Here is a 13,694-nt window from a genome sequence, read left to right on the forward strand (position 1 = left end):
CAAGTGACAGTAAACAGCAACATTTTGGTTAAAACCCTGGTTAACAAAAGTCACAAATCCCTTCGCTTTTTGGAGTGAGAACTATTTGATGTTGTCTTGTCAAGTTTTAAAAATTGTTTTATTGTTTACTGTAATCGTCAAGCTCAACACTATTACCAAAATTACTGCAAGGAAGATAAGTAAATAGGCCATTCACATGTAATTCAAGAAAGTGTATCAATACCTGTTAAGTAACATTATTGTATCAATGCCTATATTTCAAAATGACAGCTACATTTAGATCAAATTCTATTTCCATGAACGCTACAATAAAAAGGCTACACAAATACCACATTCTTTGAGTGACCTATTAGATAGATTAGATACTGGTCTCATTGATTGCAACAAGACACACACATTTTAGTGTTGACTGCGTTTGTCAAGCTCAACTATTCAACATTGTTTCCAAAATTAGGCTACTATAAAAATTATTAAAATAATAGGCTATTTTGTAAAAAAAAAAAGAACAAAATATTCATTAAAAATTTAAGTGAATTCATAATAACTATAAACCAACATCTGCCGGCCGCGACACATATTCTGACAACCTATATTTTGTTAGGGGTCCAATAAATGAATATTGTCTTTGATAAGCGTTTGAAAAGCTGCCTATTTTCAAAGATGCACCACATCCACCCCCAAAACTCATTTGCACATTAGCCTACTGCTGCACTTCCACTTACCGTCCCAATTCAGACTCCAGCTCATAGAAGTCCGCCAGCGTCTCTTTCTTGGATCCATCGATCCAGTATTCAGGAGCGGCTCTAGAGGCGGGCATTGTCACTTTCAGCATCTCCAGCGCTTTAGTTCACAATCAGCGCAGCGCCGACCTGTACAGAAACAACAACGTCAAGAAATGGCGTGGTAAAGCGGGCACACAATCTAGAGAGGCAAATGATACATGATTTTCGAAAGAGTTTGCCATTACCTGTAATGTGTGTTGGTGAGGTGCGCTGAGTGGCCGTGAATGTGTATCGTCAGTTGAACGCGGTTGTCATGTCGCTCTCTCTGAACGGGGCGCGCGCGGCTTCCACTGGGTCTTACTGTCGCCTATGTAGGGCGCTGAGGATGTGTGTGTGTGTGTGTGTGTGTGTGTGTGTGTGTGTGTGTGTTTGAGCGAGATATTTACCTGGATTCAATGGACGTCACATATTACATAACACTACTCCGGTATATTTTGAAGTTAGATATCATTATGGCAAACGATTTAAACATGGATGTCATCCAAGTTTTTTTTATTAACACACGACACCTTTTTATAATGAATAATTGGCAGATTTCAAAAGGCTACAGTACCTGGGTGAATCTAAATGAAAATAGTTATTTCACCCCCAAATCAGACTTCTTATTTTATTTACAGATTAAAGATTTTAATCCCACCAAATTGTTTTGTTTGTTTTACATTTATTTTCAACTGCGTTTTTGAAACAACGTTTTCAGAAATTAAAAACATGAAAAGAGGGTGCTATATCCACGTGCAAAAAAGATCGCTGAGTTAACCATGGCAACAGTGCACTGCACAGGTGCCTAGGCTATATTGATAAACGGCAAACGCTTATTTAGTACTATATTCCAAACGCTTATTTAGCCGATTCCCCCTGGCCCCCTGAACTGTCGGCTCCGCCCTGGCCCCCTGAACTGTCGGCTCAGCCCTGGCCCCCTGAACTGTCGGCTCCGCCCTGGTCCCCTGAACTGTCGGCTCCGCCCTGGCCCCCTGAACTGTCGGCTCCGCCCTGGCCCCCTGAACTGTCGGCTCCGTCCTGCCCCCCTGAACTGTCGGCTCCTGCCCCCCTGAACTGTCGGCTCCGTCCTGGCCCCCTGAACTGTCGGCTCCGCCCTGGCCCCCTGAACTGTCGGCTCCGTCCTGCCCCCCTGAACTGTCGGCTCCGCCCTGGCCCCCTGAACTGTCGGCTCAGCCCTGGCCCCCTGAACTGTCGGCTCCGCCCTGGCCCCCTGAACTGTCGGCTCCGCCCTGGCCCCCTGAACTGTCGGCTCCGCCCTGTCCTCCTGAACTGTCGGCTCCGTCCTGGCCCCCTGAACTGTCGGCTCCGTCCTGCCCCCCTGAACTGTCGGCTCCGCCCTGGCCCCCTGAACTGTCGGCTCCGCCCTGTCCTCCTGAACTGTCGGCTCCGTCCTGGCCCGCTGAACTGTCGGCGCCTCCCTGGCCCCCTGAACTGTCGGCTCCGTCCTGCCCCCCTGAACTGTCGGCTCCGCCCTGGCCCCCTGAATTGTCGGCTCCGCCCTGTCCTCCTGAACTGTCGGCTCCGTCCTGCCCCCCTGAACTGTCGGCTCCGCCCTGGCCCCCTGAACTGTCGGCTCCGCCCTGTCCTCCTGAACTGTCGGCTCCGTCCTGGCCCGCTGAACTGTCAGCGCCTCCCTGGCCACCTACTCAACCTCAGTCTCCAGGCTCTATTCCGTTCCATGGGCCTGGCCCATTCCCACCCCCCTGTTCCGCCTCCACTCACCTCCCTCCTGGACTTAATGTCTGTTTTTATACAATACAATATAGGTATTTTTATACAATAAATATTAATATTTATGGAGCGTCTGGAATCCGCTCCTTAGGGATGGGGCCCTGTCACAGCCTGTGTTCATGTCTTGTGTGAGGACTTTTGTGTTATTTCCTGTCTTGTACCATGTTTTGTAGTTTTTCATGTTGATTAGTCTCTCCAGGTGTGTCTTGTTAGTTCCCTTGGTTACCCTCCTGTGTTCCCATGACAATAAACCACACCCCCTTGTTACCTTGTTAGCCTGTGTATAAATTGCCCTTGTGTTTCTCTTGTGGTTTGTCAGTAGTTGTTTGCTGTACCATGTTCCTGTCCTGAGTTTCTATGTTTGCTCTGGATTACCTGTACTGTTATTAAAGTAGTGCTTGCATGAAGATTTTCTCTCCGCCTCTCTGTTACACCAGGATTAGGCTTTAGTTCAATAAGGGAATTTAAGTAGCTTTTATAAACGAGCCTTAGAATTTTTACTGGTTTGCATCTGACATTATGTCAGCACAAGTTGCTTTCAGTTAAAACAACTCAAACATGCATTTTAGTCTGGGACTAGGCTAAAGCCTTGTCTGTAAATCCGGGGGTTGTTACTACATATGGCTCAATGCTGTTACCAAAATTATTTTATAAAAGGATAAGTCAATTCATCTTTTTAATGTTTAATATAAGGAAGAAAAAAAAGTGTATCAAATGGCTATAAACCAACATTAGTTAGCCTAGTACTAGTACTAAGTGACAGCAACATTTTGGCGTCTTGTCAGGTGTCTTCCCTATATGGATTAGTATGGCATGTAAATTGATAAACGTGCTTTTATTATCACTTTTTTATAGATTGGTATGAATTATTATTACATATATAATAAAAAATAAAAGCCATAGAAGCCTTAAAAATTACTGACAAATTTCAATAAAGTGAACCCCAATTAAAAATATATATTTTGCATAAAGTCAAATGAAGTCCAATAAGATTTGACGCACTAAACTTTTTTCATGGCCATTAAAGGGTTAGTTCACCCAAAAATGAAATTCTGTCAGTAATTAGCAACTTACCCTTATGTTGTTCTAACCCGGTGATTTTCGTTCATCTTCGGAACACAAATTAAGATATTTTTTATGAAATCTGAGAGCTGGCTCACTCCTCTATGGGCTTCTAGTTAATTTCATCTGCCAGCCCAGAAAGTTAGTAAAGACATCGTTGAAATAGTCCAAGTGACTACAGTGGCTCAACCTTAAGTTTATCAAGCGACTAGAACTTTTTGGGCGCAAAAAATAACGACTTTATTCAACTATGCATTTTCTTCTGTGTGGGCCTCTGACGTGAGTTCACGAGAGTCACGATGCATGCGCGAGTAGGCTACTGAGAAGATGACGCTCACCATCATTTGATGGGAAAGTGTGAAAGGTAGCCATTAATTTTGCGGCATTGCATTTTTACGTTTTCTCGTTGGTTTCTCATGATTCGGACATCCAGGAAATGCACACTTTAAGGTAAGAACCATTTTAAACCATAGAGGTTTTAAACATAACATCGAGACCCATCTGCGCCATCTTTTCATTCTCGCGCATGCGTCGTGGCACTCTCGTGAACTCACGTCAGAGGCCCACACAGAAGAAAATGAATAGTTGGATAAAATCATTATTTTTGTTTGTTTTTTGCGCACAAAAAAAAGTATTCTCTTTACTTGATAAACGTAAGGTTGAGCCACTGTAGTCACTTGGACTATTTTAACGATGTCTTTACTAACTTTTCTGGGCTGGCAGATGAAATTACCTAGAAGCCCATAGAGGAGTGAGTCAGCTCTCAGATTTCATAAAAAAATATCTTAATTTGTCTTCCGAAGAAGAACGAAAGTCTTACGGGGTTGGAACAACATGAGGGTAAGTAATTAATGACAGAATTTTCATTTTTGGGTGAACTAACCCTTTAATTAAACAAATTCTCACTACTATAAAATTATTTTATTTTTTTGGACAAAATGTGCTTTATAGTAAGATTTTTTTTTTTTTTAAGTTAATTTTGTCTGTTTTTAAAATAGTGTCTGGCAGAATGATTTACATGATTGTTTTATCATGTTACTTCCAGTTTTCATATGAATATGACAATCTTGAACCACCCCAATACTTTTGCCTATCCTTGCTAGATTATATCAAAGTACCATGGCATTACCATCTGATCTGAAGTAATTTTTTGGAAGTGCTGTTTAAAGTTATTCTGAAAAACGTTTTATTAAAGCATTTATTACCCCCAGACCTCTGAAGCATGTAGGGCTACATTTCTACTTCAGTCTTCTTTCGTTTGGACACCAGCCCCCTTACAGATTTTGACTTAATGTGAAATATTGAGGAACTTTTTCTTACATTTTTCAAATATGCCACTTTCAGTGATGATTTGAATGTGCTATGAGGAAGAAATCACCCACACGGAGTCCAAATCTGTACTGGCCTGCATGACTGGTCATCCTTTAAAGCTCAAGCAGTGCAGGAGTGTTTTGGGCTCCCACACAGAGAGACCCATCTGTTCAGTATCTGCTCAACACAAAACAACCACAATCCCAGCTAACCACCAGCATCACACATTCACTTCCTTGCTGTGCAGTCATACAAAATGAGAAGCACTGGAAGATGGAGGATCCTTTCGGATGTAGGAGTGTGTATATGTATAGCAGATATATTGTGTACAACTTTAGATGACAAAATATCAAATCGGGCAGCATTTATTTTATGGCTTGGTTTGATAGAGTCATCCATTCAAAACCCACTGTGTAAACATAAGAGTGCCATGATGTGTAAACTATTAGTAGAAAAATCATATAGATTTGGAATACTTTTAATGTGTATTAACAAAATAGAGCAAGAACATTTAGTCTGACACAGTCAGGCAACAAGATTCTCCGAAATGCAAAAGATCTACATTGAAAAAAAGGTGCATTATATTAGTGCACTCTTGATATAAGACAACAGACAAATGTTCTGGTTTAAGAGCATCTGCATGGACATCCACGTCTCCTCCAGGTTCTTCGACACGCTCTCGGCCTCCTCCATCAGTTCCGGCTGGTCTGCGATGAACCGAAGATGGAGCTGACACAGAAAGACGGCATTGTGAGGAAAAGTAAAAACACTCAAATTGTCAAATTAGTAGATAATGTTTAGATGATTTTAAAATTAAAATGTACAGAAATGAGGGAGAGTCAGTCTACAAAGGGTGCTGATCTATAAACCATAATGGGAAATATTTTCGTAAAACATTTGCTGCCCTCTGCTGTTTAAAAACCAAACAAACCCAGTGTGTTCTAACCAGCAACATTACAACTTTCAAGCATAAATTATTTTTTCTATGTAAAAAGGCAGTGACAAAAATCATAACCAATCAGAACATATCTGATGTTTGTTGGAGCCCTTTTATAAATGTAAGATAATAATTAGTTTGTGTTACAAAACTAATTGCATTATTACACTTCATTTAATATTTACATTATTTTAGGTTCATATAGTTTATAAAAGATCACATGATATATTTTTATTAAATGTTAATTGATACTACAATAATATACACTCACTGATGAGCAAAACATTATGACCAGTCACAGGTGAAGCGAATATCGTTGATCATCTCCTAACAAGGCCACATATTAAGCTCCCTCTGAGGCCCCGTTTACACGATGGGAAAACGCGGATATTTCTCTGCGTTTTGGCCTGTCATTTACACGAAAACGCCGTTTTTATCCCAGAAAACGATTATTTCTAAAAACTCTGGCCAAAGTGGAGATTTCTGAAAACGCCGGTTATATGTTGTCGTGTCAACTGGGAGAAACGGGGTTTTAGGTTCTCTCTTGTCGATTCTGAGGATTCAAATTGGCTTGCATGGCTTTATCCTTCTCCCTACACTGCCGCCCATAGGTTTGGCATAGTTATGATGGCGCTCGACGGCGTATTTATGCGGGTTGTGTGAACGATGTTATTATTGATTATTATCCTAGAGTGGAAATCACACAATCCACCTAATATGTCATCATGGCTTAGTGATATAATGATGTTTAATGTAAATATAAATATATATTTTTTTTATATATATATATAAAAAATAAAATAAAATTATGAAAAAAAAATTTTTTTTTTTTTTTTTTATTTTTTTTTTTCTCTAGATGTTTTAGAGTGTCACCCCTTTAATGCTGTGTACTTAAAAAAAAAATGAAAAAAATTTTTTTTGGTGAATTTTTGTGTTTTTGTCAATTTCCCATTCATTTCCTATGGGGGTCATTTTTGACCAAAGACCACAAGTGTGACTATTTTTTTTATGACCACTTAGCATGCTCGGATCATGACCTCAATTTTTTTGTGTTCACATACATAATGCCATAAAAGTCACCAAGTTTCGTAACATTCCGATGAAGCTGTGATTTTTAAAAATTCAAAACATATTTTTTGTAATCTGAATTTATTGGTGTGTATGTGTATAAAAGTGTGTTTGTATGTGTGGGTGTGTCTGTTTTGCACTCTTGATGTTGTAGAGTTTCCCCCCTTTCCTGCGGTGTACTTTTTTTTAGGATTGTGTCCGATTTGTAGATTGTACACACAAAAATGCGGAGAATTTTTGAATTTTTGTAAATTTCCCATTCATTTCCTATGGGTCGGTCATTTTTGACCGAAGACCACAAGTGTGACTATTTTTTTCACGACCACTTAACATGCTCGGATCATGACCTCAATTTTTTTTTGTATTCACATACCTAATGCCATAAAAGTCACCAAGTTTCATAACATTCAGATGAAGCTGTGATTTTTAAAAATTCAAAACAGAAAATATTTCGGTCAGAAACGACCGAGGACCGTCTGAGGGTTTTAACAGTAAGTAATAAACACAAAAAGGATCGTTTCAGTTAAGTATTGTGCTTTTTTCCTTGCCATTATTTATTTATTAGTTGTTAAATCATTTTAATGGAACTGGAATCGGAACCGGAATCGTTAGGCGGAACCGGAACCGGAAAATTTCTTACGATTCCCAACCCTAGAGCTCATGTGTTGTCCTGGCCTAGAAACACGTGAGAAGTGCCGGTATGCAAGAAAAAGTGAGGGTACGCTACAGATTAAAATATAGAAGAGCTGGTACTGCCCACTTCGATCACTATACACACACAAATACACAAATCATGGTTGGTAAGTTTGAGAGCGAGTTTGTTTTCGATAGAAATTGAGCCCTTCGTTGTTCAAATTTTAATTTCCTCTGGAACTGGATTAAAAATAGATTTTTTTTAATCATAAATATTATAATACTATATTATACATATTTTCAAAGAAAAACCATCAGCTGGAAGATAGCCCAAATCCACCTCCCCCCAAAAAATGCATTCCACAGTCTTTATTCGTCTTTATACGGCTATGTGGAACAGGATTTTAGATCAATGATTGACTGCAGACGGGGGACTCCCAGCGTATTAGAAAGAAACCGAAACCAAGCAACTGGCAGTCATGGCTAGTTGGGCCAGAAAATAGCAGGTCCTACAAAACGTCGTATAGCTTTGTATTGGAACTTAGAGCCAAAGACAATGTGTTAAGGAGCTTATATTAAAAATAGTATGTAAAAAAAAATGCAGATTGGTTATACCGTACCTTGAGGAACAATGCAAGGTAGGATTGAGCCAGGTCAAAATCTTTTTTGGACTGAAGAATGCTGCTGATCATCTTGAGGAAACTCTGCATAACTCTGACTTCTCCACCCATATCTGGAGACAGAGCCCGAAGTTCTGTTTCAATGGCAGAGGGGCCCAACTCTCTCAACAGCTTCACTGACTCCTCGTCTATCATGAGAAAACAGATGATCAACACAGTGAATGTGTTGCAAATTCAAAAGTACAGTCTCATTTCAAATAACAGCATAAGAGACTTACATGAGTTGCTGTCTAAAGCGTTCTCAAGCTGAAGGTAGAAGGTGGACTTCTGTGCCAACACTCCCAAGTTGACAACTTTAGACTAAGAAAGAAAAAAAGGACGACATTTAAATGATCATAATAAGCATTGTATATAAATAAACAATTCATACTCTACTTACATATGGTTCATATATATATATATATATATATATATATATATATATATATATATATATAGTTTCAACCAAAAAAAAACCCACCTTGCAACCTGTACCGTGTGTGCTAGACTAACTGGCACTAGTCACAGCACTTGCGTACTTTTGCCCTATTGTTGGTTTGATTACTTCTTTTGTTCTCCTCATTTGTAAGTCGCTTTGGATAAAAGCATTTGCTAAATGATTAAATGTAAATGTAAACTTACTTATAAACATTTTTCAGTCAATATCCTATACCCAAACTTATACCCCCTCGTTTTACATAACTGAAAGCAACTTGCACTGGAATATCAGTGCCATTGTTATGTCTCAAGATGCACATCAGTTATGTTTTTTTCTAAGGCACATTTATAAAAGCTACTCAAATGTCCCAATTAAACTAAGGCCTAAGCCTGACTTAATCTAAGCCTCGTCTGTGAAACAAGACCAAAGTGTTTTTATTTTTCTGAGGCAAAAAAAAGAGGAAAACTTCTGATTTGTATAATCTACAAATTTATATATTTTCAACAACAATAAATACTATACTGTGGGATTACAAATTAAGAATTTGTTTAAGATCTGCTGATCCTACATCCTGGATATAACATCACATGAAAAACTAAGGTCAACTACACTGTAATTTGGGCATTCAAGGTGAACATGATGATATAAATTTACTGATTAGATTCAATATAGTTTCCAGTGAGGGGTTTGTGTCAGTCTTCCTACTGAGAGTCAAACTGTGTGTGAATGTTTACATAGAATAGAATAGAATGAGGCGTTTATATAGGGCTTTCATTTGTACTACTGTACAGCCAAAGCACTTTACAGCCATATCAGGGAATCTCTCCTCAACCACTGAAGCTACCACTGGCACCGGTTCTTGATAAAGAATCCTGCTGAAAACACAACCAAGTCTCCTGGTCTTTTCTACAATACCAAACTCAAGAGACACCATCAAAAGAGAGTTTACCTGGCCCTCTGAGGGTGTGTTTGGTTGAGCAAACTGGGGCACCAGCCCTGGAATGGTGGGAATGAAGAAGGGTGCCGCTTTGGGTAATTTTGGAGGCTCTTTGGGTTTGTTCTTTTTCTGTAGATGAAGATTTTAATTTAAGAGTTTATCAAACATATCACACTTAACCACAGACTTTTTTTTTGCCGCTTTTACAAGCATAATACCTTGATGATGTCCAGATGCAGTAGGTTCTTCCAGCGCGAGTCAGGAAGCAGTGAGAGTGTGACCAGATGTTCATCCAGCTGTGCTGGTGAAATGTACTCAGCCATCTCAGAGCTGTCAATGTCTATACCTTCCTCTTCTTCTGTTTCTGTTTAAAAGCACAAAATTAAAAGGATTTAATATCAAGTTAAATGATTTTTAAAATGATAATCAATATGATCCTGTGGTTGCACCTTTGCTTGGGCAGGTGCCTGGCAGCATGATCACAGTCGGCTCATAGTCTGCAGGTAGAGGGCGCAATGACACCATACTGCACAGTGTGTTATTGGACCTAGAAATGAAACAGAACAATACTCCTTAGGGAATATAAAATTTTTCATAGAGCAACTTCTTTGAATCATAATGCTTGGGTCATGACAGTCTATGTTTGTATGTAATTGTAATATGCATGTAATAATAAACAGCCAATATGGTAGTAACTTAGTAAATAGTGAGAATAGGTCCCCAAGCTAGTGTTACATAATACGGTGTTCAATTAACTGATATATTTAAAAATGTGTGTGTGATTATATTTATATATATATAGGATTGTATATATATAAATATAATCACACACACATTTTTAAATATATCAGTTAATTGAACCTTTTGAAAAATTAACACAATCCCTCATGCGTTTATTGAGTATAATATTGGATGCACCAGGCTTTTATAGCTCATGGTATGGAGCTCATATTTGAGTAAAAAAACACCTTAATTGCTGCAGATGCTGATATTTATGTGGCCAAAAAGTAAGATAAAATTCTGACAGCTTGAAAAGTAAATTAGTGAGACATCAATGGGAAACATTATAGCAGACTATTTATATAAAATGCATATAAATTAGGGCTGTCAAAAAAATTAATCGCATCCAAAATAAAAGTTTGTGTTTACATAATATATGTGTGTGTACTGTGTATAATTATTTATATATATATATATATATAAAAACACACAATCATGTATATTTTTAAGAAAAATTGGTTATATTTATATATAAAATATTTATATATAATATAAATTATATAAATGTATATACAGTATATAAATGCAAATATTTCTAAAATATATACATGATTGTGTGTGTATTTATACATAATAATTGTACACACACACATATTATGCAAACACAAACTTTTATTTTGGATGCGATTAATCACGATTAATCTTTTGACAGCCCTAATATAAATATCAGTTGTCAGTCACTCTATAATACATCTCTGAATAATGTCTAAGTAAAATGAGAAATACTTTGTTCTATGACCAAAGCTATGTAGTTTTTATATGCAATATATGCAATGCAATACAATGATGATCGGAAGTCGAATGAATTTGGATGCATCATATTTTATATTAAAATTTTAACAGGATTGTCCTAAAAAATTATGCATGGAAAATCAAGTAAAACCAAGTTGCATAAGCCCAGTAATTATTCATCTTGAAATATTATTAATACATGTTATGTTATTCTTACATTTTTACTTTATAAAAATTTTACAGCAAAAAGTCATGTGTACCGCATTTGTACATATATATATATATATATATATTTGTGCGGGTTTTATGGTACTTATTACACATTGATTAAAGAAAGCTGAAGGTCATTACAAAAAATAAATATATATAAAAAAAAACTATAACCCAGAGCATTCTGGGGATAAATGCCTTGCTCTTGTGAAAGTTCACAGATTGCTCCCTCTTTTTAATTTTTGGATGGTCTGACCTGATATTGTGTTGCATTGAAAAAAAAACATCAATTGGAAATAACATCAGCTTAAGTAAATTACTAAAACTATATATATATATAAAAAAAATTCTTCAAATATAATGCCATTCATACATCAGCAGATTCAATTGGCAACATCATGAACTCATTACCCACATAACCTTCACTGTTCAGTCATGATGAATGATAAGATATTTGTGCTAATTTTTCACCAAAATTCAACCGCACAAATCCTAATCTCATGTGTGTGAAATAACTAATTGAAGTAAAAACAAGAGTTTACAGACACAATATCTGCAAGGCAATCTCTTACCATAAGTAAACACCTAAGGTGTCAACATGCGAAGAGGCCAGGAAGTTCCCGGTAGGGGACATACTGAGACTGACGGCTGCCGCGTCTACCAGGAAACAGTCGACCAAACTATGAATGACAGCAAGAGAAAGTGGAAGGGTGTGAAAGTGTGAAAGAAAATCATTCAGTCATCCAATTGGGCCAGAGGGGACTTCATCGGCTGGAGGAATCCCCTTTAGACATACGAAAAATATCAAACAAACTAAATGTCACTACGGCCACATCTATGAAAGATAATAATTATCTCTGAATTTGGTTTCACTAGTTACTTTGAAAAGTATCAGTGACTGACTAAACGGAAAAGGTCATCACAAATATCTAACCAGTCAATAATATAGAAAGTGGAAAAGGTGTCACTGGACTGGCCTGGTCTTTCCCTCCTTCAAAAGGCTACTTTAGTGGTTTGTAGTAGAACGACAGTGATGCAATCTCACTTTTCAATCTAAGCATTACCTATACATGTTACAGGACACAAAAAAAATTGGTTCATGCCTGGCCTCTACAATTACTTACTTTCAGGGCCAGATTATGCAAATGAAAAAAGGAACTTTAGTTAGACTTTAGCACTTCCATTGTAAAGACATGTTAACATGGAAAAAACAACAACAACTAAACATCCTATTGTTTGGTACATTTGGTACATTTAAAAAAGATACAATTATCATGTCCAATCCATATGTAAATTTTCCTACCATCTGAATAATGTAGGTTAATCTATTTGAATTCTCTTAATTTGGGTGTTTTTCCTTAGCAAATATTATATATGCAACAGAAAAGTACAGCGATCTCTTCCATTAATTGTAGGGCTCACTGGCTGCCTGTTGAAAAGCCTTGGTTTATGCTCTAAACTTTGTACCTGCCAGATGGAAGATCCCATGTTCTGATGGTGCAGTCCATAGATGCTGTAATCAGCCAACGTCCATCTGGACTAAATGTCTGGAAAAGCACACATAAGTACTTAAGTTACGCATACTTACTTCACCCAAATATGAAGTGTCATAATTTACTCTCCCTCATGCAAAACCCAAATGACTTTCCTTCTTATATGGAACACAATAGGGAAAAAAAGTATTTTGTCCACATTAACAACCTTAATGGTAACCAGGACCGGTCAAGCTCCAAGCAATGACAAAAAATAACCACAATAGCAGTCTAAAGAGTCATTTCAAGTACAAATAATGGTTGAGAATGGCCAAAGACTAGTCAATTTTGAATGATGTAGATGAAGCTGAAGCTCACCATGTCGTTGATCTGCCCACGATTTCCAGAGAATTTGCGAACAATCCTCCTAGTTTCCATGTCCAGAATGTGAACTGAAAAATTATCCAGCGCGATAGCAAGCATCCCGCTGTTTGGAGAGATCAAGCATAAATCAACAAAACTGTCATTCCAACTAGGGCTCTATGACATGGGTAAAAATTTTTTTTTTTTATAAAATACAACAAAAAATTATTCACACCTACTGTTGGGTCACACCAACTGTAAGTTTTGTTTTTGTTGTGCATTGAGGGATTTATTCTGTAAGTGTTTCCATCATAGTTTATGTGCATGTATTCTTATCGGATTAAAATATGTATCCACCTAAATTGAGCGCATACGTTTTTTGTGCACATTTTTTACATTTATGTGCATCTTGGCGCTTTCATCTAGCATTTTTATGCAATGTTCCACAGTGCGCACAAAAATAGATGGATGGAAAAATAACTAATGAAAACAAAAATAGCACTCATGTTTTTTTATTTAAGGTATACCATGTAACTTGCAGCGCTCTAGCGGTTAAAAATAAATAAAAATACTGCTAG

The 13,694-nt window shown here is 37.6% G+C and overlaps 2 protein-coding genes across 4 annotated transcripts in view; both read right to left on the reverse strand.

The window, feature by feature from the left end:
• The window catches only part of camk4 (calcium/calmodulin-dependent protein kinase IV), a 49,245-nt gene extending 45,458 nt beyond the window's left edge, over positions 1-3,787 (reverse strand). Inside the window, exons 1-2 of one of the 3 annotated variants that reach the window (XM_079607657.1) lie at positions 968-1,168; positions 723-869 (exon numbers count right to left, since the gene is read on the reverse strand). In XM_079607657.1, coding sequence (XP_079463783.1) covers positions 723-832 — 110 coding nt within the window. In that variant the 5' untranslated portion in view covers positions 833-869; positions 968-1,168. Of the gene's footprint in view, positions 1-722; positions 870-967; positions 1,169-2,560; positions 2,656-3,587 lie in introns of those variants that run through there. The other 2 variants (XM_079607658.1, XM_079607656.1) reach the window with 2 other exon arrangements.
• Positions 3,788-4,740: 953 nt separating this feature from the next.
• Positions 4,741-13,694, reverse strand: part of wdr36 (WD repeat domain 36) — a 30,309-nt gene continuing 21,355 nt past the window's right edge. Inside the window, exons 15-23 of the mRNA XM_079606535.1 lie at positions 13,132-13,240; positions 12,749-12,828; positions 11,854-11,961; positions 10,009-10,106; positions 9,778-9,923; positions 9,572-9,688; positions 8,423-8,504; positions 8,145-8,332; positions 4,741-5,615 (exon numbers count right to left, since the gene is read on the reverse strand). Coding sequence (XP_079462661.1) covers positions 5,466-5,615; positions 8,145-8,332; positions 8,423-8,504; positions 9,572-9,688; positions 9,778-9,923; positions 10,009-10,106; positions 11,854-11,961; positions 12,749-12,828; positions 13,132-13,240 — 1,078 coding nt within the window. The 3' untranslated portion in view covers positions 4,741-5,465. The remainder of the gene's footprint in view (positions 5,616-8,144; positions 8,333-8,422; positions 8,505-9,571; positions 9,689-9,777; positions 9,924-10,008; positions 10,107-11,853; positions 11,962-12,748; positions 12,829-13,131; positions 13,241-13,694) is intronic.

The sequence above is a fragment of the Phoxinus phoxinus genome, assembly GCF_949152265.1.
Source record: "Phoxinus phoxinus genome assembly, chromosome: 3".
NCBI lineage: Eukaryota > Metazoa > Chordata > Actinopteri > Cypriniformes > Leuciscidae > Phoxinus > Phoxinus phoxinus.